We start from the raw sequence: 26,234 nt of genomic DNA on the forward strand, positions 1-26,234 counted from the left end.
GGTTTTTAGAGCTAAGGAACAGGCAGAGATAAAGCTTTCTAGATTCTTTTTTAATAAGAAAGGGGTGTTGCTTGGCCATGGAGGTTATGTTTATGCCTGCCTACATGGATTGTCTAAGTGTGGTTCTTAGAGAGATATAGATGAATTTCCCTGGAATCTTGCTCACTGTTCTCAAAGTGAGACAGCTGATTCCTACATGAAAGGGAGGAGAGAGAGGCACCAGATTAGAATTTTGTCTAACTTCCCCATACACACACACACACACACACACACACACACACACACACATACACAAATACAAATTGTTTAAGGGAATATTAGTCTTAAGTTCCAGCTGCTTTCTTGGTCTCTAGCCCCTCGAGAGGAAAGCTAATATATGAAGCCTTTATTCTTTCTCATCAAATGTAGTTACACAAAAGACCATCACAAATAATGAATAAAGAGTAAACCCATTTATGCAAGCAGATAGCAAAGAGATATCAGAGAAGTCATATAAATTAGAATATACGTACTATGAATAAGCTGTCCCACTGGAAGTAATATATTTCAGTTCAACCAAGAGAGAGAAGGCTCCATTTTAATCAAAAGGAAATTCCCCAAAGTCTTGAGGAAGGCAAGCTGGAAATTAAGGTCAAGCTGAAAAAGCTAGCTTTCCACTGTATGTCTGCCTTCCAAAGTCTGTTCTTTCTCTCCATAAGTTTCTCCCCAAGTGAGTCTAGTACCATATGTATTATATAAAAAAGGACAACGTTTTCTTCTCTTCCAAATTCTCAAAACATTTCTGTCCTTCATGCAGATGTGCAAAGCTAATTCATCATTACTTCCACCAGTGAGGAGAATTTTATGTCAGTATTCCAAGTTTGAACCTGGGTAATAGTCACAATAACAATAATAACAGTAATTCATATTTATGTAGCTCTTTAAGGTTTACAAAGCATTTTATGTACATCATTTCACTTAATCCTTATAACTATCCTGCACAGTGGGTATTATTGCTCTCTCCATTTTACAGATGAAAAACTTGGGACTCTGAGAATTTAAGTGATTTTCTCAGGGTCACACATTTTTTATCCTTTATCTTTGTCCTATATCCCCATAGGTACATGTCCCTGCCCCTGAAATGAAGCAAGACACAACTTTACCCATGCCCTTCCTTAATGATGAGATCACCCTAACTTCCTTACTCCAATACATAGTAAGAAGGAAGGATCTGTATAAGGTATATGAAATTCTTAAGCAGTTTGATTTCCAACAAAAAGTCTTGGCCCCCCAGACACACAGAGTCTGAATCTAGGGATTCTTAACCTTTTGTGGGGTCATGGACTCCTTTCGTGAAGCCTACAGACCCATATAAAAATGATATTTTTAAAAGCATAAAATGAAATTTGTAGGATTAGAAAGGAAACTAATTGTGTTGAAATACAATTATCACAATTTTTCTTACATTCACAGTCTCCAGATTTAGAGCCCCTGGAAGAAGGCACAGAGGGTAGAAACCAGCATGATCTTCAGCACCCTGGGGGGCAGCCAGCATTGTTTAGCAGTTACTTCCCCAAGAGCATCACGATCCCTAAATTATAGCTTCTCAAATGAGCAGCTCTTACTAGAAGGCTTTAGGTAAGTGCTGCTTCCTCTGTTCCCCAAGCTCTGGTTCCGGAGTCTCTGATGATATGGCAGTGTTATGAAACATGTCAGATTCTTTGATCAGCCACCTGTATGATTGGCAATGCTGTTCTTTTAGAAAAGGTACAAATTAGACCAATTCCTCAGTCCGGATGGAGAGCTGGCAATTCCCTCACTAATAAGGATGTGACCTAAATAGCAGCTGCCTCAGCATGGAACGAGCAGCCTTCAAAAGGTTTGTCAGCACTGACTTCAGGGGAGAAATAGAGCATGAGTTGACTGAGCAAAGGTTTCATTATGTGGCTGGTCCAAGAACAATGCTGAATCCATTGTCGCCTCCCATAGGAATCAAATCATTTGACCACTGCTTTTGCCTGGCACTCAAAGGTCTCCACAATGTGGAGTCACTTTGCTTTAGGCTTATTTTATACTAAACTCTTCTATGTACAACCATGTACAACCAAATTGGACTCTGTACAGTGCCTGGAAAATAGTAAATACTTAACAAATGCTTCATCTAATCTCTAATACAATCTTTCCTTTCCCACCTCCATGCCTTTGCTCATGATCTTCACTATTCCACAAATGCCTTCCCATTTCCAAATATATCATTCTCCAGATGTTAATTTCTTTTCATATTGCAATGGGATATTTGAATTTTTTTCTTCTTATGTTTTTGTACTTGAAATACATGGAATCAGTATTAATTTTTTTATTTTGAAGAATAAGTTTGAAATATCTCTTATCCCTAATACCTATGCATACCCAAAAACTTTAGACTGTGGAAACCTGCCATTGATTATCAAATATTATGGAATTTTTATTAATAATTATATCTGATTTCAGAAGAAGGGATCACAAAAGAGCCACTGCATAGTGCTAGAAGCACAAGGTCAAGGAAACCAACAACCCCTGTGGTACTAATGAGAATCTGCTCCAAGACAGAGGACTTATTTTGAGATTCAAGGAAACGGCTGTTTGACAACTTCAGACACTGGACTTCTCCATGCCAAAATTGCTACAAATATCTTAGTTTGGCTTTCATTTTGGCTCCCCTATCTCTGAGAGGGAAGAAAAATCAAATCAGGGAATCATATTTCCCTTTTACCTCAGAATCTAGTCTCTTCTCTTCTACAGTATGGCAATTTTCTGTAGTCCTGACTGCTGTTGGGTAAATGTTATATTGCTGTATTTGTCCTGCAGGCTTGCAGGACATAAATCACTTTAATTGAGCCTTGCTGGCGATTCAGGGACCTGTTATGGATTTATTTTTGTTTACTCATAATTTTATACACATATGGTTTTGATATATATTTTTTCCCTGAATTTAATTTTTCTCTTCTATTTGTTTTTTTATATTTTTGGTTTTCTTTTGGCAATTGATTCATACACCCCATAATTCAGCCATGTATCTTGGGGTGATTCTGGTGTTGGCCAACACCCTCTTTAGGGGGATTGTATAATTATCCTAAAATCCAAGATTTTAAATCTTTTGGAGAAATTTCAGGAAAAGAAACTCATCAATACCCTGAATCAAGAAAGGGAATCTTTTGAAGAAGGTGGCATAAGGAAGCTTGCGGAAACCATACACTGAATCAAATGTCTTTGGGTGTCATCAAGTGTCAGAGTGAACTTTTGGATATAATGAAGTGAAATGAAGGGGGTTGAACATATCATTTATTCTGAAAGTCACCTGTTATGCCAAAGGGGAATGCTCCCTAATTGGCTTTTTGTCAATGTATCTATCAATCACTGTTTCTGTTTTCTTTCTCTTTTATTTCCTTCTTATCCCCAAATTGTTGTAATTTCCCCTTAGAAAGTGCAATATTCTATACACCTTTATTAAGAGATTCTTTAGAGGCATAAATTGGTTATTTGAAATGAATCATTGGAGAAACTAGGCATGTTTATCTCCTGAAACCCTCAATTGGGAGATTTCAACATCCTTGTGTCCCAATAGAATCACAGGGGGGATTGGGAAAAGGGAATTACTCTCCCTTTGTTTTCTTTGATGTAATCATTCAGTGTTTACCATTGAAATGCACAAGTACAGACACACCCTCAGAGATAGGAAGTTGAAACCAATGAGACAAGAAATTGATCCCACAAGCACTGACCCCCTGGGCAGTGCCAAGCAAATTAAGGAACTATGATTGGTTCCTGAAATGTGATGTGGGAGAACTAGTGGATGGAGAAAACTGTTTTATAAGGGGAGAACCATCAGGAAGTAAGGGACTCAGAGCCAGACTCAGGAGCTGGTGACTCTGCTGAAAGGGCTCTCTGGCTCTGGTGACTCTGACTGAGGACACACATTCTTGCATTGGTGGCACTCTTGCTGGAGACACTACTGTGCTGGTGACTCTTGCTGAAGGGAGAGCTTACTCTGGAGACTCTTGCTTGAAGTAGGTAAATAAACACTGGGGGTTAGTAGAGGGAGAAGGGAATAAAGGAGGAATGAAGGGTTAAAGTGGGTTAACTGCCTGACCCACAATAATACACTAGGAAATCTCACCCACCCCCACAAACACAGGACCTGGGGAATGAGTGGTGACAGTTGAGATCAACTGTTCTCCAGACCAACTCTACCAGGAATTCCTATTAAACTATAGTGGGCCCTCTGGGTTGTGGAGAAGGAACAAAAGGAAGTTATAAAACACAGTTTCATAATGATTTTTAGGGTAAGAGATGTAGGGAGAGGTCACCCTAAAACTAGGTATCTATGGACAGACTCCAGGGACTGGAAAGGTGGGTCAAAACCTACTTTGTACTAACACAGGCTGTCAGGTCCAGCTTGGCTGGCTAGAAGGGGAAATGGATGTCTCACAACTGGGTCCTCCTCAACTCCAGCAATGATCTAAGGTTTTCCAGGAACACAGGTCCACAGCAAATGAATCCACAAATAGATGAAGACAGGGACCTGAACCAGTCTGGATGTCTACCATCCAGAGCCAAATTCACTGCTCAAACCTGAACTTCCACAGCATAGATGTCTTGTAGAAGACAAATCCACTTTCCTGGGCTCTTCAATAGAGACAGTTAAACAAGCATCTAACTGCCCCAGCCATACCAGAGTCACTCTCAGGAAAGACTTCCTTCCTTCTTACTATTCCATGATTGGAACACTCCAGCCTTGCCTGACAAGTCTGGCTGCTATATTACCATAAATGTCTAAAATCTTAATTTATAAATTTGCCTATAACATGCTGAAGAGAATCTCACAGACTTCTGCCTGGAGAGTGGAACCTGAAGGCTCACAAGGGTATTTACCTAAATTGCTCCCTACTTCTTTCCTACATTTCCCTCTCTTTACTATTTCTACTTTGATTAAACTAAATTGTTAAAGCTACTAACAGACTCATAATTTAATTTTAATTATTACAATTTGGTGACCTTTTTTAACTATTACAATGCCGATCCTGTGATTTCATCTGTATAGAAACTTCCAATGAAGAAACTCTCTTTGCTAATGCAGATGAGCATCTCTACAATTTATAGTTTTAGTCAGTTGCCTTGGAGCATTGACAAGTTAGGTGACTTGCCCAGGGTCACACAATTGCTGTGTTTCAAAGGCAGAACTTAAACTAGCTTTCCTGACACAGAATGGTCTCTATCCATTCAATCAACCATACTCCCTCCTTTGTAATTTTCAACTCTTCCTTTAAATGCCATCTCAAATGCCATCTCCTTCAGGTCTTGCCCAGTTCCCTTGGTTCAAAACAACTTTTCACCTTTTAAGCCCCTTTTTTACATATTTATCATGTAATATGTAGGAAACTATATTGCTGCCTCTGTCATAGAAGATATCCAGCCTTGAGTCCAAAGGAAAGAGAAACTCCCTGGAGTTCATTAAAGTCCCTCAGATGATCTTATTTGTGGACAATTTTATTCTGATTGCATCAAGCCCTGAAACATTGCAAAGTCTCCTAAATGAGCTCCAAAAATATTCAATTTATTTTGGTCTAACAATAAAAACCATGTGCATGAAGAATGCTTTTTCGTAATTTGTAAGGCTTTGATTACAGCTGAATTAAAGCCCACTAAATTAGCCTATCAATACATAACTCTACAAAACTGCAGAAATACTGCAGATGAATAGTCCACTGGACCCAGACCTGAATGGGAAGAAGAGAAGGACTGGAATACAGTCTGGACTTTGTTCAGGGCTCTCAATGGGCTCAGTGGTCTTCCAAGGATAGTATCTGGTCATCCAAAGGACAATATAATCCACTAGACTGGCATAAATGGTCTGTAGCACATTGACAGTGGTGAATAACATGTACGAAATAGTATAAAGGATATCAGCAAAGGATGGAGGATACAAAAAGGAGGGGAGACCATCGAGTAATAAAAATAAGGAATAATGGATGGAGAGTCCATGGGCAACACTGGTACTCACCCAAGTAATGTCAAGAGATCAAGAGGAAAGCTCCTCAATCCCACAAGGGGAATAGAATCCATGTGGAAGATTTATGGGCCCATCTTAGGTCCTAGTTCTTCTACACAGTCTCCTCTGATTCCCCACATTGGAAATTATTTTTCCCTCTTTGAATCTCTCACAGAATTTTAGTTGAAACTCTTCTTCGCCCTTCTACTAACTTATAAGAGCCTAGAATAATAGATCTAGAAGGGATCTCAAAGTCTTATCATATTATATATATATATATATGTATATATATATATGTAATAACTTAAGTACAAGTTATTTCTCAATCCAATTCAATAAACATTCATTGTACCTATTATGTATTAGGGTTGTATAACCAATGGCATGAGCAAAAAAAAAAAATTCTTGATATTAAGGAACTTATATTCTAGGTAAGGGATACAACTTTTATGTAAATAAGTCAGTTAACAAATGTCTAAGTGCTTACTATACACCATGTACTTTGCACAAAGGAAGGCAGAAATATAGTCTGTGCCCTCAAGGACCTTATGCTCTAAAAGGAGAGACAGCATACAAATAGCTAGATAGATATAAGATAGAGATATAGATCAATATCTATTAGAAAAAAGGTATCTAAGAAGAAAAGACTCTAGCCATTGACTAGCTACCCACTGAGGTATGGGGAACCATCTAATAAAAGGTAAACCATAAGAGAACAATGGATGGATTCAGACAAAGGACTCTAGAAATATTTAAGATAGTTGTAAGAACTAATAACTGAGTTAGTTGAGGGGATCAGGGAAGAATTCATGGAGAAGGTAGCATATGAACTGAGCTGAAAGATAACTCTAAAAGGTTGTTATGAAGAAGGATATATTCTAGGTGTTAGGGATGGATTTTGTGAATTTCAAGGACCTAGAATATTGAATTTGATTTATTTATTTATTTTCCCATTTTAATTTTAATTTTGAATATTTTCCCATAGTTACATATTTCATGTTCTTTCCCTCTCCCTCAAACTCCCCTACCCTCCCCCCTCCTCCATAGCCGATGCACAATTCCTCTGGGTTTTACATGTATCACTGATTAAGACCTAATTCCATATTATTGATAGTTGGACTAGAGTTATCTTTTAGAGTCTACATCCTCAGTAATATCCCCATCAGCCCATGTGTTCAAGCAGTTGTTTTTCCTCTGTGTTTCTCCTCCCACAGTTCTTCCTCTGAATGTGGCTAGTTTTCTTTCTCATAAATCCCTCAGCCTTGCTCTGGATCCTTGCATTGCTGCTAGTAAAGAAGTCCATTACATTTGATTGTACCACAGTGTATCAGCCTCTGTGTACAATGTTCTCCTGGTTCTGCTCCTTTCACTCTGTATCAATTCCTGGAGGTCATTCCAGTTCACATGGAATTCCTCCAGTTCTTATAATATTGAATTTGAGAAAGAGCTATTTGTCCATTTTGGCTGAAATCTAGACTTCATGAAAGAGAACAACCTAAAATAAAACTGGAAAGGTACATTGGAGTCAGATTATCATGAGTCTTAAGATGCCAAAGTTGGGAATTTGTACTTTATCCTAAAGACAATGGAAAACCATTGATGACTTTTGATCAGGAAGTGACATAATCAGACCTGTGTCTTAGAAGATTTGTTATTCCTTTTTAAGAAGAATGAATTGGGAATAGGAGAACTCTGAATGAAATGACAAATTAGGAGATTATTGCAATTGTCCAAGAGAGAAGTGAGAAGGAGCTGGACAATGAATTGAAAGAAAGAAATAGATTCACAGGAGACAGTTTGAAGTTAGAAAACAAAAGTAATAATTGCCTGGATGTGTGGGGTTAGGGAAAGAGAAGAATCAAGAAGAATCAATCAATAACTCCAAGGTTATACAGGCAGGGTGACAAGAATTATGTTATTCTGGAAAAATATAAGCAAAAAGGAGGGAAAGGAAGATAGGAAAGCTTGGAGCAGGAATGAGTTAAGTGGGGAAGATGAGTTGAGTTTTGGCAGTACTGAATTTGAGGTGCTAATGACACATTGAAATAAAGACATCTGACTAGTGGTTGTAGATTTTGTGAAGGGGGAATAGACATAGTCTTTTTTTTTTGTAATTAAATTTTATTTCATTTTCAAATAAAGATCTCCCTTTTCCTCTCACCTTTTCTCCCTTCTCTCTATGAGAAAATAATTAAAATTAAGCTCCTGTTAGAAATAAGTGCAATCAGACTAAACAAATTCTTTCATTGGTTGTGACCAATAAAATTTCTCTCAATCTATGCTCTAAGTTTATTACTTCTCTATCAGAAGACAGGCAGCATGTTATATCCATGAGTCCTCTAGAATTGTTATTGGTCCTTGTGTTAATCAGAGTTCTCAATGAACATACATCTTGAAGTGAACTGTAAAGAGATGATGATTATAATCATGAGACTTGACCTGATGGTCTGATAGACTTGAGACCAGCAAAGGAGAGAAGGTAGAAAGAAAAAAAAGAGAGAACCCATGGAATTTCCACAGTTAAAGAGTCAGGAAATGAATGATGATCCAGGAAAAGAAACTAGTAATGGTCACACAAGAAGGATTAGAACCAAGAGAGAATAGTCATAGAAACCAAGAAAGACAAACTTATCCAGGAGGAAGATGTGATCAATAGTGTCAAAAGCTATATTGGTAGGGTAAGCTTGAGGGGATGGTAGGGTCATGATTTTTTTTTTCAGAAGACACACACACTTTCTTATTTAATAGTTTTCAATTAATTAAAATCAATGTTTTCTCTCTCTCCCACTTTCCTGTCTTCTACCCACTATAAAAAAGGAATATAAAAACAAAAACAAAACCCTTGTAGCATATATATCAAGCCAAATTCCCACATTGGTCATGACCAAAAATATCTGTCTCAATCTGTATCCCGAGTCCATCACTTCTCTTTAAAAGGGTGGGGTCATCATGAATCTTTCAAAATTGTGGTTGGTCATTGTGTTGATCAGAATTCTTAAGTCTTTCAAAGTTGCTTGTCTTTTCTATGAGTAGGTGGGAGACAGTTTGGAAGAAGTCAGTAAATAAAGAGAGGAAGGAAGATAAGGGAAAGGAAATGACTGATGGACAAACCATATCATGGAGTAAATAAGAGAAAAGACCACAAGAAGAGGGTAGAGAGATTGCTCACTGAATAGAGAGCCAGGCCTGGAGATGGAAGGTCCTGATTTTTTAATCTGGCCTCAGACACTTTCTGGCTGTGTGACCCCAGACAAGTCACTTAACCCCATGGCGTAGCCCTTACCTCCTTTCTGCCTTGGAACCAATATTTAGTATTGATTCTAAGACAGGAAGTAAAGCTAATTTTTTGGTAAAGAGTATAAGGAGTTGACCATTGCAAAAATGGCTGCCTCACCCTTTAAGTGTCACAGGAGACAGGAATCTCGAAAAGACTTAAAGATGTCACAAGACATGGAGTAGATGAGAGCAGGAAGGAGAGAAAGGAAGGCTTTGAATTCTCAGTAAAGTAGAACAGGAGGTCTTCTACAAAGGCAGAGGTTAAGGTTGAAGAGAAGATTTAGAAAAGCCATGATAGCTGTCTCAGAGTATTGAAGGGGTATCAAGAGAAGGATTCTACTTGCTCTGTGAGGATTCCGAGGTTGGAAACAGGAACAAAAGATAAACGTTATAAAGATGCAGACTTGATGTAAGGATGAGCTTCCTAACAATTAGAGTGACCTAGAATTAGACAGGCGGCTGCCTTGAGGTTTTCAAGGAACAATGAACACTGGAGGGCCATTTGCTAAAAATCATCATAGAGGGGGTTTTTGTTCAGGGCTGTGTTGGACTCAATGACCTCTGGGGTTCCTTCCAACTCACAGTCAGTTTCTTTCTGACATGAAGGCCCGAGAGGTAATGAGATTGTGGCCCTCTCCTCCATAATACAAGTTTTTTTAAAATACAGGAAGATCTGAGGGTTCTAGTGGACTGTAAGCTCAAGGTGACTCACAGTTATGTGGCAGCCAGATATTATTTTGTTCTGAGGTTACATTAATAGAAAGATGATAGAACTCGCTCTATTCTAACCTGATCAGAGCACATCTGGAGCCATTGCCCATGCTTCGTTTCCCATTTTAAGAGGGACACTGACAAACCAGAGAGAAAAGGGTGACAACATTAGTAAAGTTATTTTAAAACACGATACAGAAGAATCAATGGGAAAGACTGGAGACATTTAGTCTGAAGAAAAGGACACTTGCCAAAGGAGGCAAGGGAATATGAGGAGATGGGAATAAATAGAATTGCCTTTAAATACATGCAGGGTTGTCATGTAAGAAAGGAATTAGACTGACTTTGCTTGATCCTAGAGGAAAAAAACAGGTCCAGTTGAATAGAGCCAGATTCCAGTTGAAATAACTATGTAAATGAAATAATATAGTCAGCCCTTTGTAAACTTTTCTAAAGTGCTATGTAAATATTATTATTATAAGGAAAATTTTGCTTACAATTAGGATTATATATTTAGATCTGGAAGAAAACTTCATTGAGTTCTTATTACAGATGAGGAAACTGAGGCTGAGAGATTAAATGAGAAGCCTAGGATCATAGAGCTAGTAAGTGTCTGAGGAAGGACCTGAATTCAAGGCCCCCTGACTCTATCCACTGTGTTCCCTAGCTATGAAGTCCCCCAAAATGGAATGGACTGCCCAAAGTAGTGAGTTTCTTATCACTGAAAGTCTTCAAAGAGGCTGAATGATCAGTTGAGGAGAATGACGTAGAAACAATCCATGATTTGTATGGAGATTGGATTCGATGACTTCTGAGTTCCCTTCCAGCTCTAGATTTGATTATGTATCACTGTCTACTAAAGTGTGAATTCTTTGAAGGCAGGAATTGTTTTCAACCTTTCTTTGTAACTCCAGGATTTGTCATAATGCCTGGCACATAGTCAGCACTTAATAAATGCTTAATGAGACAGCTAAGTGGCATGGTGGATAAAGCACCAGCCCAAAGATGGGAGGTCCTATGTTCAAATTTGGCTTCAGACATTTCCTAGCTGTGTGACTCTGGGCAAGTCACTTAACCCAGATTGCCTAGTTCTTGCTACTCTCCTGTCTTAGAACTGATACTAAGAGAGAAGGTAAGGATTTTTTTTTTAATACAAAAAAATTTTTTTTAAACTCTTACCTTCCATCTTGGAGTCAATACTGTGTATTGGTTCCAAGACAGAAGAGTAGTAAGGGCTAGGCAATGGGAGTCAAGTGACTTGCCCAGGGTCACATAGCTAGGAAGCGTCTGAGGCCAGATTTGAACTTAGGACCTCCCATCTCTAGGTCTGGCTCTAAATTCACTGAGCCACCCAGCTGCCCCTCAAATTTTTAAAAATGTTTATTGATTTAATTTGACTTGATTCCATGACATTGTTTCAATGGCAACCTATGTTTTAATTTCTAAAACTCAGCTTCTCCAGCTATTTACTAACCAATTCTTGATACATGTAGCTCATGTATATAGTAGACTCCCTATATTATTATTTGCCTCTAAACTCAGATTGTTAGCTTGAGATTCCTTTCCCTGTGGAGGCCTGCCTGCCTCCCCTAATCCAGAACTTTGGCAATTTTTCTGGAAGTAGAAGCAGGGACAAAATCAGAAGAACTGTATCCAAGAACGTTACACAAATCACAATTAGGGGAATTTCGGACGAATGCCCAGCATGGAAAGAACTGGGCACCTCCACTCCACAGTGCCAAGCAACTGGTGGGCACTCAGTGACTGGCTAGTGTCTGAGAAAATTGTGGATATTATTCTGAGACAGCCTCTCTTCCAATCTATAAAAGAGAAATTCATGAGGATTATATTTAGATTTGTGTGTGTGTCCTATGTTGAAACTACAACATTGTGACAGTTCTCATGTATTTCATAGTCTCTAAAGACAATGTCACAGGGTCTTGGGAGGTAGAAAGTTGGTCTTCAACTCTAGGAATGATTGTATCAATCCAAATCATTCTGTTATCACCTCATACCCAGCAATTGGCACATATGGCACACACACACACACACACAAATGAAAGGACAGGCACACTAATACACTGTGAGTGGAGCTGAGAATTGGTTTGACTATTCTGGACAAGAATTTGGAATTCTGTGAGAAAGATAATTGGCCATTTATTGAGAAGAGATCAAAGCTAAAAAGCAAGGTCCCAAACATATCAAACTATCGAGAGTAACATTTTCTGAACAAGCAAAGAACTGGAATGGCTGAACAAATTATAGTATGTGAAGACAATGGAATATCATCCTGGTGTAAAAAACAACAAATGCAAAGAATTCAGAGAAAACTCGGAAAGGCTTGTGTGCACTGATGCAGAAAGTATACACACTGACTACAAAAATGTAAAATGAAAACTCAACTGGGATTAGTTGTAATGTCCAAGGAAAACAAATGATGAATGAAAGTGCCTTCCTTTGGTGGGGAAGTAGAGGGAGGTGGAGAATGTGGGGTGGAGAGTGTGCTAGGTGCTGTCAAACACAACATAGCCATGGTCACTGAAATACTGATTTTGCTTAATTCTCTTGGTTCCAAAGGAGGCTTGAAGCAGCAATGCAATGATCCAGGATAATTCTGAGGGACTTATAAGAAAGAATGCTATCCACATCCAGAGAAAGAACTGTGGGAGTAGAAACACAGAAGAAAAACAACTGTTGGATCACATGGTTCAATGGGGATATGATTGGGGATGTAGACTCTAAGAGATCACCCTAGTACACATATTAATAATATGGAAAGAGGTTTTGAACAATGATACATGTATAACCCAGTGGAATTGCTCATCAGCTCTGGGAGGGGGAAGGGAAGAGGGGAGTAAAAGAACATGTCATGAAACTATGGTAAAATATTCTAAATTAATGAATTAAAGAAAAAATGAAAAAAAGGAGGTTTGAATAGGAGGGGGTATGGTTTATGGAGAAATGATTGGTCTAAAATCAAAAGGCATTAATAAGACTTGAAAATATTTTCAAAATCCAAAAAAAGGAAAGAAAGTAACCCAATGAGCCCCTTCCAGTGAGGCAGCTGGTAGCATGGGCAGACTTGAGGAACTGACTTTGGGAAAAGGAAAAGCAGGGCACAGAAGACTGAATTCTTTGGAGCTTCCCTTCAGAGATCAGGATCAGATAGGGAGTAGATGGAAGGAAGGTTAGCACCCTGAAAAGAACAATAGATTTGCGCAGCTACATAGTACATTGGCTAAAGAGGTCAAAAAGACCTGAATTCAAATTTGGCCTCAGTCATTTATGAGCTGTGTGACCCTGGGCAAGTCAGTTAGCCTCTATTTGCCTCAGTTTCCTCATCTGTGAAACAGAGATAATAATAGCACCTACCTCCCAGGATTGTTGTAAGGATCAATGAGATAATCATTGTAAAACACTTAGCACGGTGCCTGTCACACAGTAAATGTTCTTGTCATTATAGATAGAAGTCTTAGATTCAAATCCTAGCTTTTCTCCTTACTGGCTGTGTGTGTACCTTAAACAAATTATTTCCCTTACCTGGACCTGTTTCCCCATGTGCCAAAATGAGGTTAAGGTAAATACTCTTCCAAATAAAATCCTGAATTGCATCTGTTCTCCCTTGGCAGACAGTACTTCAACAAAGGCACAATTTTCAAAAGGGAAGTAGGGAATGTAACCACGTTCACTTTTCTAAAAAATACATATTATTAAATGTTTAAAAAAAAAAAGGGGGGAAGTAAGGAGAAGACAACTTCAAACTTTGCCCAGGGTGCACAAATACCTCGACCTGGCACTGTCAGGATCCCGCTTCCTCCCAAAAGAAGGGTAGAGAGTGAGTGGCCTCTTAAGAAAATGATTCAAAAAACAAATCGGTTATTTGAGAACCATTCTGAAAAAGGGTGACAACTTCCTGTAGTTTGCATTCAAAACTCCACCCGCCACGGCAGGAATAGAGATATCTGCAGGGGGGCAGCAATCATAGATGAACAGTAAATAAGTGAAGGGGAAAATCTGGGTCTCCAGTTTTCAGAGGAATATTGCAGCAGTAGGGCCCGTGTCCTGGAGCTTTGGGACCAACCAGAGGCTGACCAATGCAGTGGAAGGAGAACACGGTGAATATGAAAGGTCTCAGGAACCAACATTTAATCATGAATTAGTAGACACATTACTCATGTGACATCAGGCAGGTCACTTGCACTGTCAGTTTTCCCATATGTGAAATGGAAGAATTGGACTAGGTGAGCTCAACCACCCCTTCCAGCCCTAGTTCTGGGGTTTTGTAGAAGCACTTTCTGATTCCCTATTTAAGCACCTTTATTAAGTAAAAAAAAAAAAAGAGGTGTAACTGAGCTCTGACATCAAGACGGCTACACCCCTAAGAGAGGGGACAGAGAAAACTGAGCTGCATTTCCTTCTTGAGCTAAACCAAGAGGTAAGCTGTGAGGTCTCACAGTGGAGCTAAGCCAGAATACACGAGGACACCCAGGAGCAGATCCAGACTTGCTGGCCCCACCGAGATTATGAAGCTTGGCCCCAAAACACGGAATAGCGTGAACATGTAAGAGATGCTGAGCATTCCGCTGACTGTCTTTCATTTCAGATGAATGCCTGCATTCCCCCCAATCTGGCCCAGATCCCACTTCTGGTGCTATAGAGAGGACTCAACAAGCACTTGGGGGTTTGTGCTACAGAAAAATACCGCCTATCACCTTTTTGGAAACCAGGGTGATGTAATTCCATCCCACCCACCCACCGCCTGGTCGTCTTATCTCAGAAGCTAACTAACACCACAGTCAAATCACACCAAATTAAAAAGCTGAGGATAAGATACAACTCCCATAAACAGGAACTTTATTAAACTGCATGTTGTTGAAGAACGTATAAATGGTCCATTAAATACATTCAGTTCATTTTACACAAATTTATATAGAAACTTATTTACATTTTCTGAAACTCACTTAAATTATCTTTTTTCCAATCTTACTACCAATAAAAGGTAATAAAAAATCAATCACCTGCTCAGGCAGATGAACACATAGAAGATACGTATAGAACTAAATACGACTCCAATTCATAGCAAGTCCAAGGATGGGAAGCCCCAAACAGCTTATAAGATTTTTCAAACAAAATCTCTCTTTAGAAGTGTTTTCTTTCCATCTGGCTTTTCATTCAGGCCTGCATTTTCAGATACTCTACTTTGGTTCCTCTAAGCAGGCCTCGGGGAAGATAGAGATTTTGGCGGGACTACATCTTTTGTTCTTTAAGTCTGGCCATCAGTGGCCTTACTTAAGTCACAAAGTTCATCCTGTCCCACTTGGCTGATTTATGGAACTAGAAAGGTAATAAAATTCATTTTGACCGACAACACATTCTATCAGAGGAGGGAAAGAGTGACATCAACAATCTGTTGATTGAAGTCAGTAACTGATCCGTTCTTGACTAAAATACACTTGCCACTGTTGGACAGAAAATAATATTTCACTAGTAAGTAAATAAAAAGACAACTTTAAAAAAATAAAATAAAAAATTAGAATTACCTGTAGGTCCCTGTTGGCATAAATTACTCTCAAAGGGAAGTAGGAAAAGGGCATTTGGTAAAGCTGGTTAAGGCCCAAACCTGTCGTTACATATGAAGCCTGATTTTTATCCCCCTCTCTTTTTTTCCCTGCCGATAAAAATTCTTTTGAAAGCAATGTTTGCCTATCCAAAAGTCGGGTTTTGTTTTTCTTTTTTAAAGCAAGATTCCAAAATCCTCCCCAAAAGGAAGATGCTTAAGTGATAAAGCACCGTAGTACAGACAGCATCTCTCCATGCAATCACAGACCAAGTACGACTGAGCAACAAGACTCTCCTCCACCTCTCTAACCAGAGTTTACACAAAGTATTATAGCAGCATTCACAGAATTTTACAGCAGATGAACAAATGGGGAGAGGAAGTAACAAATTAGTCCAAAGCACTGAGTTAACCCCTTTCTAAGGTCCAGAAAACCAGGTGGTGTTGTGTACATGGCAGCCACTCATCCAAACGCTTTCCCCTGGAGAGGCCAGGCCTGCCCAACTCTCACAGTCCCTAGTTTCCACTAAGCTCAGTTTTTTAAATAGAAGACACTGCAGTTCACAAGGAGTGGCTTTCTGCCCAGCAGAGAATTCTCTCCCTCCTCCCTACCCACATGTTCTTTTTCTCTCTCTCATACACACACATAAACACACATGCATCAAAAACACACCTGGACCCATGCACATGGAGCAGTGACCATGCTGTGAATTTTTCGAGATGAAGTGAACCAGGGAGCATCAGCTTTGGGGTTTGCAGGCCAAAAGGTCCTATTGCCAGCAAAAGGACCCCGAGAGAGGCACATCAGAGTCCTGAGGCCGAGGAATTAAAGGAAGACAGTAAAGATCTTCATATTAATGTCATTTTACGCCCCCTGTGCTGTTCCGTGGGAGGCATTTCATTTAGAAAAGGGAACTGGGAATATTTAACTTAAATCATCTTATAAAATAAGTCTTTGTCATACAAAAACTGGCCAAAAGTTTTTTCACTTGTTATGTAAGAAGTTCATCTTGTATTTCCAAGTCCCCCCCACCCCCTCTCTCTCTGTTTTTGGAGAGGGGGAGCATTTGATCATATGCACCCATGCCAACAGCTCATTTGAGTACCATGCCCTCAGCTCCATCACAGCAGCATAAAATCTATACATTCATATTGTTCTTTTACCACAGGATGGAGAGGAGAGGACTCATGTGAGGCTTGGTCCTCGAAGGCTGTACCTTTTAGAGACTTTAGAATGAACAAACTTCAAAGTCAACCAATGTACTGGATCATGTGGAATGAAGACATCCAATGTGGACATCCCACTTGCCAAAATCTGTTCACGCATCCCCCAAACCCAGAGCGTTGGTCTCAAGAGGAGAATACACCCTCCTTATTTCCATAATGGATTCATAATTTTCCCCAGTGTGGTCCTATTTGAATCCTTTCGTTTCAGAGAAGATTTCTCCCCTGTGCCTCTTCCTTTCAAAGAGGTTTCCCCTTTACCGCTGTTGCTTTCACTGGGTTCTGGGCACTTTTGGGCAGTCCTCGCACTGCTGCTTCGTCTCAAGGAACTGCCATTCTTGGTTTGGGTGTCCTCAGGAGCCATCTTCATCCTTAGCTGCCTCTGGGATGCTGCCCGGGTGATACCAGGCACCTTGGAAACAGGAGGCGAATCAGTTTTCAAACGCCTGGAGGAGGAGGCAACTGTGTTCCTGGCAAAGCTTGGGATGGGGGGTGGGACCCGAGGGACAGGTGGTGGGGGCTTGGGCGCTTCCTCAGCATCCTCCGATTCGTGAGGGTTGGTTCGGCAGATCTTGGTTTCATCTGCCTTTGGCTTGGGGAGATTCCTGATGGGTTTGGCGCTGGGTTTTTTGAGGGAGGTCTTATGTTGCAGGGGAGAGTCCTTCCCCAAACGGATGCTGCTGGACATGGCATTTCCCCTCTGCAGTCTCTGTTCTTCTGCTGCCACAGCTGCTGCTACAGCCACACCGGAAGGTCTTCGAGGGGACGTGTCCGCGGTGCCTCTGACGGAGTTTCGGCGGGACATTCGAGAATCCGTGCTGCTGGGGGCCTCCTGAGGGTTCACCCTGGCTGGAACTTCGGGCCGTTTCCAGCTTCCTGAACCTCTGCTGGATTTGGAGATGGGGACCACTTTGCGCATGCTCTCATTTTCAGAGGCATTCAGGGTCCGCACTGGCTTGGAAGAAGGCCCCAGGCTACGCCGCACACTCCCAGGCTTGGGGGCACTCGTAGGTGTGTCTTTCAGGGAGTTTCTCTTTGGTCCTGCTGCCTCTTTCCCTTTGACTACTTTCTCCCTGGGCACACCACATTTGTCGCCAGGCTCGTTCTTCCCAAGAGCCAAAGCAGAGTCTTCCCTGGTGGGACTGAAATTTGGGATGGAAGGGACCCTGCTACTACTAGTCTCTCCCTCCGTGTCACCAGTATCAGAAGTGACAGAGCCATTCACTGGTTTCCCCATCTTTGATTCACGGCTTCCCATTTGGGGGTCGTTTCCTTCTGAGCAATCCAAAGTCAAGGAGCAATCAGTGGTGTCTGAGATGTAGAAAATAGGCCCAGCCTCTTTACTTTCAGACTCACTTTTGTCTGGGGAGGCAGGGACTGTACTGCTAGACACTGTAACATCAGCTACCATGTCCTTGGGGGCCAAGGCGCCATTTTCCCTTCCCACCATGTTTTTAGAGTCTCTCCCAATGGGTACCGGGATGTCGTCACCAGCAGTAAGGGACGGCAAGCTCGCATCATCCAGTGATTCTGATTCCACTGGGCTAGAGTCTTCCGAGGTAAACCTTGGGGGCTCCTCTTGGCTTGCTGGCTCCTGAAGGTCAAACTGGATCGAGCCATGAGGCAGCTCTCGTTCTTCAATCCCCTTGGTCAAGGTGGACAATGGAGGGAAAGAGGCTAGGGGCTGCACCCCAGGCCCACTGTCCCTTTGTAAGTTGTTATTATTAGCATGGCTCTGTGTACAGTAAAGGATAGTATTAGGATTCTCCAGACATGGATTGGGAAACTGGCCAGGCTGACTCGGAGGTGGATTATTGCGGTCCTTCTCAGTCTCTGGGGCCGGATGGAAGTATACGTGATTTGAGTTAACATCCTTTGGCTCTGTGGGCTCCATCCAGGCCACTGAGGGCCTGGCCTGCCTTGTGCTGGTCCGAGGAAGGCTGTTGAATTTGTTTAAGTCCTCCCCTGTGGAGGTCTCCAGGAAAGTGAGCAACTCTCGATCTGCAGAGGTACCCAGGGAAAGCCGGGACCGACGGGCGTTGGGGGGTCGGTGGGAAGGACTAACGGGCCTCTGATGCAAGAAGGGGAGGAAGTCCTCTAGGCCCTTCTTTGTCAAAAGTTCCACATCATTTTCACTGCTACTCCTCCCAAAGCCCCCAAGCTCCCCGGCTGCCCAGGAACGTCTCTTCTCCTCCAGGCCCTTCAGTTTCTGTAGCTGGCGGAATTCTTGAATTTCTCGGTCCCTGTTGTCCTATAGAGTGGAGAGAAAAAACCCATTAAGGAAAATAATAACAGTAACAGTAGCATTTAATAATACATAATAACTATATACTGTATATAATAATACATACTATGTCATATATTGTGTATATTATGTATAATATTATACAATACATAATAATAACTGTATATAATAGTAACTGTGAGAGCAACAAAAATGACAAAGTTTTCTCATTTGAGTCCCACAACAATCCCTGTAAGCAGGTGATAGCATTACACCCACTTTACAGAAAAGAAAACTAAAGTTGAGAGACAAGTGACTTTCACAGGATCCCATAGCTAATACATGTCTAAAACAGGATTTGAAAGCAAATCTTTCTCTTTTGAAATCCAGAGCTCTTTCTCCCTATTGTGGACATATTTGCAGTTCCCAGAACTTAATCTCTGAAAATAATCTTCACTCATCACTGCTTGAGTGAAGGGCTCACCAGTTGGCCTCCTCTACTCTCTACACCTGTGTTCTTTCTGCATCACTAATGTTCATCTAAAGCTTTAGCACTATCCAGTAGAATTGCGTGTTGGCTACAGGAGGGGTTTGGGAGAAGGGAAAGGAAAGAACATGAATCATGTAACCATGGGAAAAATATTCTAATTAATTAAATAAATAAATAGACTTAATTTAAAGCTTTAGCACTTCACATATCATGACTCAAGAGGACAGAAGATGTAGTATGCGGGCTACCTCCTGCCAGAGAGGCAATACACAGAATAAAACAGACATTTCTCAATTTGTTTTGCTATGTTATGCAGATGTTAAACTCATTTTCAATATGGGAGGAAGAAAAGATAACAAGTGCTTATAAAAGTTTCATTTTTTTCTAAGGGTCTTTTTCTTTTCTTTTTAATTTTTTATTTAAGTATTTTTCCATGGTTACATCATTCATGTTCTTTCCTTCCCCTCTAAGTCTTTTTAAAACTCTTTCTAAAAGTATTACTCTTCATGGAATACAACAGAGAAATCAAATTCCACTGCAGCAGAAGGCACCTTCCTCTTTGGGCCAGCTCTTCCGCTTCTGCAGAAATGTGCCCTCTAATTCTCACACCCTTTCCCATCTTACCTCTCACCAGTCCTCTGCAACCTATCTGGACACTCTTCCCAATCAAAACTCCTCAACAAGCCCAGAAAGCAACAACACTCTCCCCACTCCCAACAGCACTACTTCAGGCTAAAAGGTGATGAGCTTTTAGTAATTTCTGTCATCTAAATTCATGGCTGGGCTAAGTAAGAAAAATGTAATCATTAGCCCTTTAAAATCAAGGACTACAATGATTGGAATTTCCCTTCCCCTTCAGCAAAGGGCCCTCTGGCTGAACTTCCCTGGCTCCCCTAGACCCTCCCCTTAGGTGTCTGGGCACTTCCTGCAGGGGCTGTAGTTCAGGCTTTACCACCCCTCCTCCCCCTCTTCTTCTGGTCCAGCTGTGACAGGGGTGGAGACAAGCTCCTACTCCCAGGACAGCTGTGCTGAGACTATGAAGCAGGTGGCCTCATTTAAGGAGAAAAAGAAAAAACTATTGGATTCCAGCCAGAAATAGGGGGCCTTTGAAAAAGCCGATGGTGATGCTTCCTTTTCTGTCTGACAGCTGAGATCACTGCTTGGACAAGAGAGAGTCAACGTGGCCACAAGCTGTGTGTGTGTGCTCTGAGCTGGAAAGAGAGGGAGAAGGTGCCGTGCAAGGGGAAGCCTGTGCCTCTAATTTCAGTGGGAAAGGCTCTTCTTATGCCAAAGTGATCAATCCTAGCAACTGACAATCATTGTGTTTTCCAAGCAAAATGGAAGGAAAAAATAAATGGCTAGCTCTTCTTCTGACCTCTGAAGGGAAATGTAGAACTCTCGGAATGGAAGGAGGAAAGATGGATAATTTTTTTAAAGAAAGAATTACTAGTTTTTTCTTGTTTGTTTTTTAACCACTTCTGAATTTGCAGTCAGCTACCAGAGTTTTCTGGTTCCAGAGCCTGGTCTCCAACATGAGAACGTGACCTTTCAGAGGACAGGGAATGTGACTTCTTCTTTAGGATAATCAGTGTGCTCCCTGGGTGCTCAATAAAAATACAAGACCAGTCTGCAACAGAAGGACCAAGCGGATCTGACTTTGAGAACTCCAGGTACTGGTTGTGGAGATAAAGTCAGATGAGAAAGAGAAGTCCAGGGTACACTGCCACACTACAACAAGCCCATCTCTTTGGGGGGTTGGGAGGGAGAATACTTGTGTTCTTGTGGGATAGACTTTAAGGAAACAGCCTGAAGATGGCCTTTGCCAATAATTCCTGTTGCCATAAGTAAGCTGTACAGGCAGCCAAAAATGGCCTTGAAATATAGATAGATAGAGAGACAGAGACAGAGACAGAGACAGAGAGATGGATGGATGGCTAGGTAGGTAGACGGTTGGACGGATGGACAGACAGACAGATAGATAAGATTATTTTAAAATAAAAAAGACACCACCTCAGACATTTCCTAACTATATGACCCTGGGCAGGTCATTTAAACCTCATTGCCTAAAGTAAAGGCTACTTTACCACTCTTCTGTCTTGGACACAGTATTGATTCTAAGACAGAAGGTAAGTGTTTTTTTTTTTTTTTTTTTAAAGGCAAACTAAGCAGCAAAATAAAGGCCACATAATACCAGCCTCCCAATGATGCAAATGGCCTCTGGACTGGGAGAGCAGAGTCTGTTCTCAGTAAGTCAAACCCTAGTGAGCTAGTATTCTTTGCCATACACTGATCACCAAATTCAAAAATTCCTGAAACTAGGAATGCTGAGTTGATTTCCTGCCTTAGGCAAAGGATCATGTTAGGAAAATGAAAAAAAAAATTGAAGTCCGAGAGGAAAATGCTGTTCAATATTAGGAAAACTTCCTGTCCTTCTTACCTTCACTGCTTTATCGAATTTGGTACAAAAGTCTCTGAATATCTGAAGGCATTCATCCAACTTCATAGTTTCTTTGTCTTCACAGAAAAAATCAATGAGGGCATGGGCCTCCTTCTGGAGTTCTTCTCTCCAGCTCTCTAGTTCCTCCAGCTTTTGAAGAGCAAACTAAAGAAAAAAAAAAGAGGCAAAGCCATAAGCAAATAACATGAGCTGGTTAGATGCTTGGGTCCTGAAATTTCCACTGAACAAGACGGTATATACTAATCAAAAGGCATGACACCTAGCTTTGAGTCCTGGCTTTGTTGATTACTGGCTATGGGACTTCAGTCAAGTCCCTTTCACTTCTACAGACCTTAGTTTCCTCATTTATAAAATGAGAATCTTAGAAGAGATGATCTTGAAGGTCCCTTCCAATTTTACCTTCCCTGATTCTATATGATACTTATGCCCAACAGAAGTTCAAGGCCAGAAGAGATCAGGTTTATTGCTAGTTTGGAAAATTCTAAGGAAGAAAGGGGAAATTTTTAATCTCAAATGGGACCCTTGTGGTATGAGCTGAATCCTGGGAGATGGGGGGGAGGGAGGAGAAGGATAAGGATGGAGAATTAGAAAGAACTAAACAGATTTAAAAGAGCTGTCATCCTTAGTGTGCACTGTTCTTATGCTATGGAAGTACATTACACAGGCTCATAGGTAATGACCCTTTCTATATTTTAATCACAAAATCTCTCTCTGGGGCCACTCCAAATTATTGGGTTGCCTTTCCCTAGGGCTGCCTCTGTCTCTATATATTCATCCAGTCTGTTCAAGACCCACATCATCACCAAACACATCATAAGTGTTTATCAGAAGAATCCAAATTGATCCAGCAAAAAAGAACGCAACTAATCCAGGTGGTTGAAAAGAATTTTAAATTCAGTCCCAAGTGACTTGGAGAGTTCTTCACCTGGTAGTGATGGCCTATTAAACCATCTGGTGAAGAACGGCAGCTCTGAGCCAAATAATTGACCTACATCTCTGCCAATCTTGCCTCTTTCTGAGCCATTTGTTTCCTCTAGGATAAGACTACAGGTTCCTCATAGGTCCTGATACCGTCTATTGAAAAAGAACATGGATTTGGTTTCTACTTGGAGAGTCCCTCAATCTTTTTCTGAGAAAGGATTTGCTTTTCACTTCCTTAGAGTAGCAGGATCCCCTGGAACAAGGCAGGGAAGTGGGAAGTTGGAAGGGCTATGCTTTCTTCTAGCCAAAGGAAGAGAGCAGACTAGCTAGGAGCTGCCAACATGTTCTGCTCCCTAGAGCTCTCAAGTTACCAATGGCCAACTATGGTGAGAAACAATGGTACTGACTTCCAACTGGGAGGGGCTAGTCCAACCTTCCTATTTTACAAATGAGGAAGACACTGAGAGCTAGAGAAGTGACTTACTTGCCCAGTCACAAAGCTAAGAACCAAGTCTTCTTGATAGTAAATCCAGCATTATTTTCACTGTCCTTGCTCCTTCCTCCTTTTGTCTCCTGCCCCCAGCATGTCATCTTTCCTTTAGCTTGGTACTTATAAGGGAAAAACAAAAACAAAAAAAAAAATTGGGGGAGCGGGGAAGTCTAGCCCTATGACTTCATTCATACATGGTGCTCCTGGTATGGAAACGCCTTTCCCTGATATAGATTGATAACTTCTTCTTTTCGTTTTTTTTTTTTAAACCCTTACCTTCTGTCTTAAAACCCATACTATATGTTAGTTAGTTCCAAAACAGAAAGCAATAAGGGCTAGGCAACTGAGGTCAAGTGACTTGCCTAGGGTCACACAACTGTGGCCAGATTTACACCAAGGACTTCCCAAGTCCAGGCTTGAAACTCTATCCACGGAACCACCTAGCTGAACTTGATAACTCTTTTAAAAAGAGAACTTGGAGTTGCCTGGGGCACTGAGGGGTTAAAGTGACTTGTCCCTAGTGGCACATGGAAACAAGTCCTTCCAACTCCAAAGTTAATTTGTTTCCCACCATGCCATGGTACCTCTCTAGAAAAAATTACATTTCAAATTGTCTATGTATTTCTCTCTCTCTGCTGAGAAATATGCAAGTGGGGGAGAGAAAAGAAATACATGATGACCTTAAGATAAATTGCTGTTTAAATGTCCTAAGGTTGCTATCAGTCCTCGCCTTTCAAAACAAAACCATTGATAAGTCACCACACCAAAATAATCTCAATGCAATTTTGTTCTTGATTATGTCCTTTTGGGGCACAAATGTGAAGGATGACTTTCTTTGTTGTTGTTGTGGTTGCGAAGTGATACCAGAAAAGAAACAGGAAAACAAAAACTATTTAGTAAACTAGAATATACTGGAGAAAGTATGTATCTGAACCAACAGCCCAAGGCAATGTGGTTTGAGGGTGTGTGCACGTATCTTTAGGGAGAGAAAGTATGAATATGAGGGAATAAATCTTTGCATGTCACTCTCCCAGCAGGGGATAAAAATGGACTAGTGCCAGAAAATAACTCAGTTGAAGAAAAATAGGTCTCCTGACAAGACCATACATGGTGTGTTAGCTCTGCCTTGTTGTTGTTCTGCTCTCTAGGTCCTGGGAATATAATATAAGGAAGACAAAATCAACCAAACTGATTCCCTGAACTTGGAGGAAGAAATTCCATAGAAAATGTTAATAAAAGAAATGATACTGGGGGGCAGCTGGGTAGCTCAGTGGAGTGAGAGTCAGGCCTAGAGACAGGAGGTCCTGGGTTCAAACCCGGCCTCAGACACTTCCCAGATGTGTGACCCTGGGCAGGTCACTTGACCCCCATTGCCCACCCTTACCAATCTTCCACCTATGAGACAATACACCAAAGTACAAGGGTTTTAAAAAAAAAAAAAAAAAGAAAAAAAAAAAGAAATGATACTAACCAAGCTTGAAGTAATCCATTATCTTACCAAGCCTTATTTTCTGAGGTACATTTAAATAACATAAATAGCAAATTTTTAAAGGCAATCTTCCCAACAATCAACAACAACCAAGGTCCCCCAGGAAAGGTATCTTTATTGACTCAAATGCCAATGAATTAGCTCTGAACAGCCAAACAAAACAACTCCTTAATCTCATGGGATTCTGAACAGACTTTAGTACCTAAGGGCCAAAATACTTATACTGGTACCAGTTTGGAAACATCCATGCTAACATAACTAATCATGAAGACTTTCATCATATGAGCATTAGGGAGAAAATATTTAAGTCAAACAGTCAAAATTGGATATGACACAGAGAACAATGGAAAGATACATGTGGTTGCAAAAAATTAGAAATTGAAAGGATACCCATCAATAGGGGAATGGCTGAAAAAGTTGTGGTATACAATTATGATGGAATACTAGTGTGCTATAAGAAATGTTTTTTTTTTTTTTTTTAATTTTAAACCCTTAACTTCTGTGTATTGACTTATAGGTGGAAGAGTGGTAAGGGTAGGCAATGAGGGTCAAGTGACTTGCCCAGGGTCACACAGCTGGGAAGTGTCTGAGGCCAGATTTGAACCTAGGACCTCCCATCTCTAGGCCTGACTCTCAATCCACTGAGCTACCTAGCTGCCCTGCTATAAGAAATGATGAAGGGAATGGTTGCAGAAAAACCTGGGAAGATTTGTATGAATTGATGCAAAGTGAAGTGAGCAGAACCAGGAGAACCTTATACACAGCAATATTATAACAATGATCAACTGTGAAAGACTTAGCTATGCTGATCAGTACCATGATCCAAATCAATTTCTAAAGACTCATGATGAAAAACACTATCCACATCCAGAGAGAAATGATAGAGTCTGAGTGCAAACTGTAAAAGTGAAATTTGGGAAATGCCATCTAAAAGTATGTATATTTTCTATGGACACGTGGAAATTATCAAACTACATTTCCCATGGCCCAACGGGTTTCTGTTTCCGGTTCTTTGGGCGTGGGGACGCCTACGTCTCCACACAGAACAGTTTAAATCTCCTGGGTTGGGGGGGGGGTGGCCTCTTGGCCAGCAGACTCGGGAAGAGACGGGAGACAATAATGGCGAGGGCGGCGGTTTTGAATTCTTACAAGCGCGTGGTCTAATAACTTTATCTATCAGCATGGCTTTAATTAAAATACTAATATATATATTTATACCAGCCTTTATTATTTTTTATCCTTATAAAACTGAACCATAATTTCTTCCCTTTATTTTTCTTGCAACATGGATGATATGGAAATATGTTTTGCATGATTTCACATGTATGATTATTATCATATTTCTTGCCTTTTCAATGGGTGTGGGCAGCATGGGAGAGAGGGAGAG

The 26,234-nt window shown here is 40.8% G+C and overlaps 1 protein-coding gene across 1 annotated transcript in view; it reads right to left on the reverse strand.

The window, feature by feature from the left end:
* Nucleotides 1-16,923: 16,923 nt before the first annotated feature.
* Nucleotides 16,924-26,234, reverse strand: part of FHDC1 (FH2 domain containing 1) — a 47,582-nt gene continuing 38,271 nt past the window's right edge. Inside the window, exons 10-12 of the mRNA XM_044681289.1 lie at nt 21,927-22,091; nt 17,556-19,026; nt 16,924-17,510 (exon numbers count right to left, since the gene is read on the reverse strand). Of these exons, the coding sequence (XP_044537224.1) occupies nt 16,924-17,510; nt 17,556-19,026; nt 21,927-22,091 (2,223 nt within the window). The remainder of the gene's footprint in view (nt 17,511-17,555; nt 19,027-21,926; nt 22,092-26,234) is intronic.

This window comes from Gracilinanus agilis, chromosome 6 (assembly GCF_016433145.1).
Source record: "Gracilinanus agilis isolate LMUSP501 chromosome 6, AgileGrace, whole genome shotgun sequence".
Classification (NCBI taxonomy): domain Eukaryota; kingdom Metazoa; phylum Chordata; class Mammalia; order Didelphimorphia; family Didelphidae; genus Gracilinanus; species Gracilinanus agilis.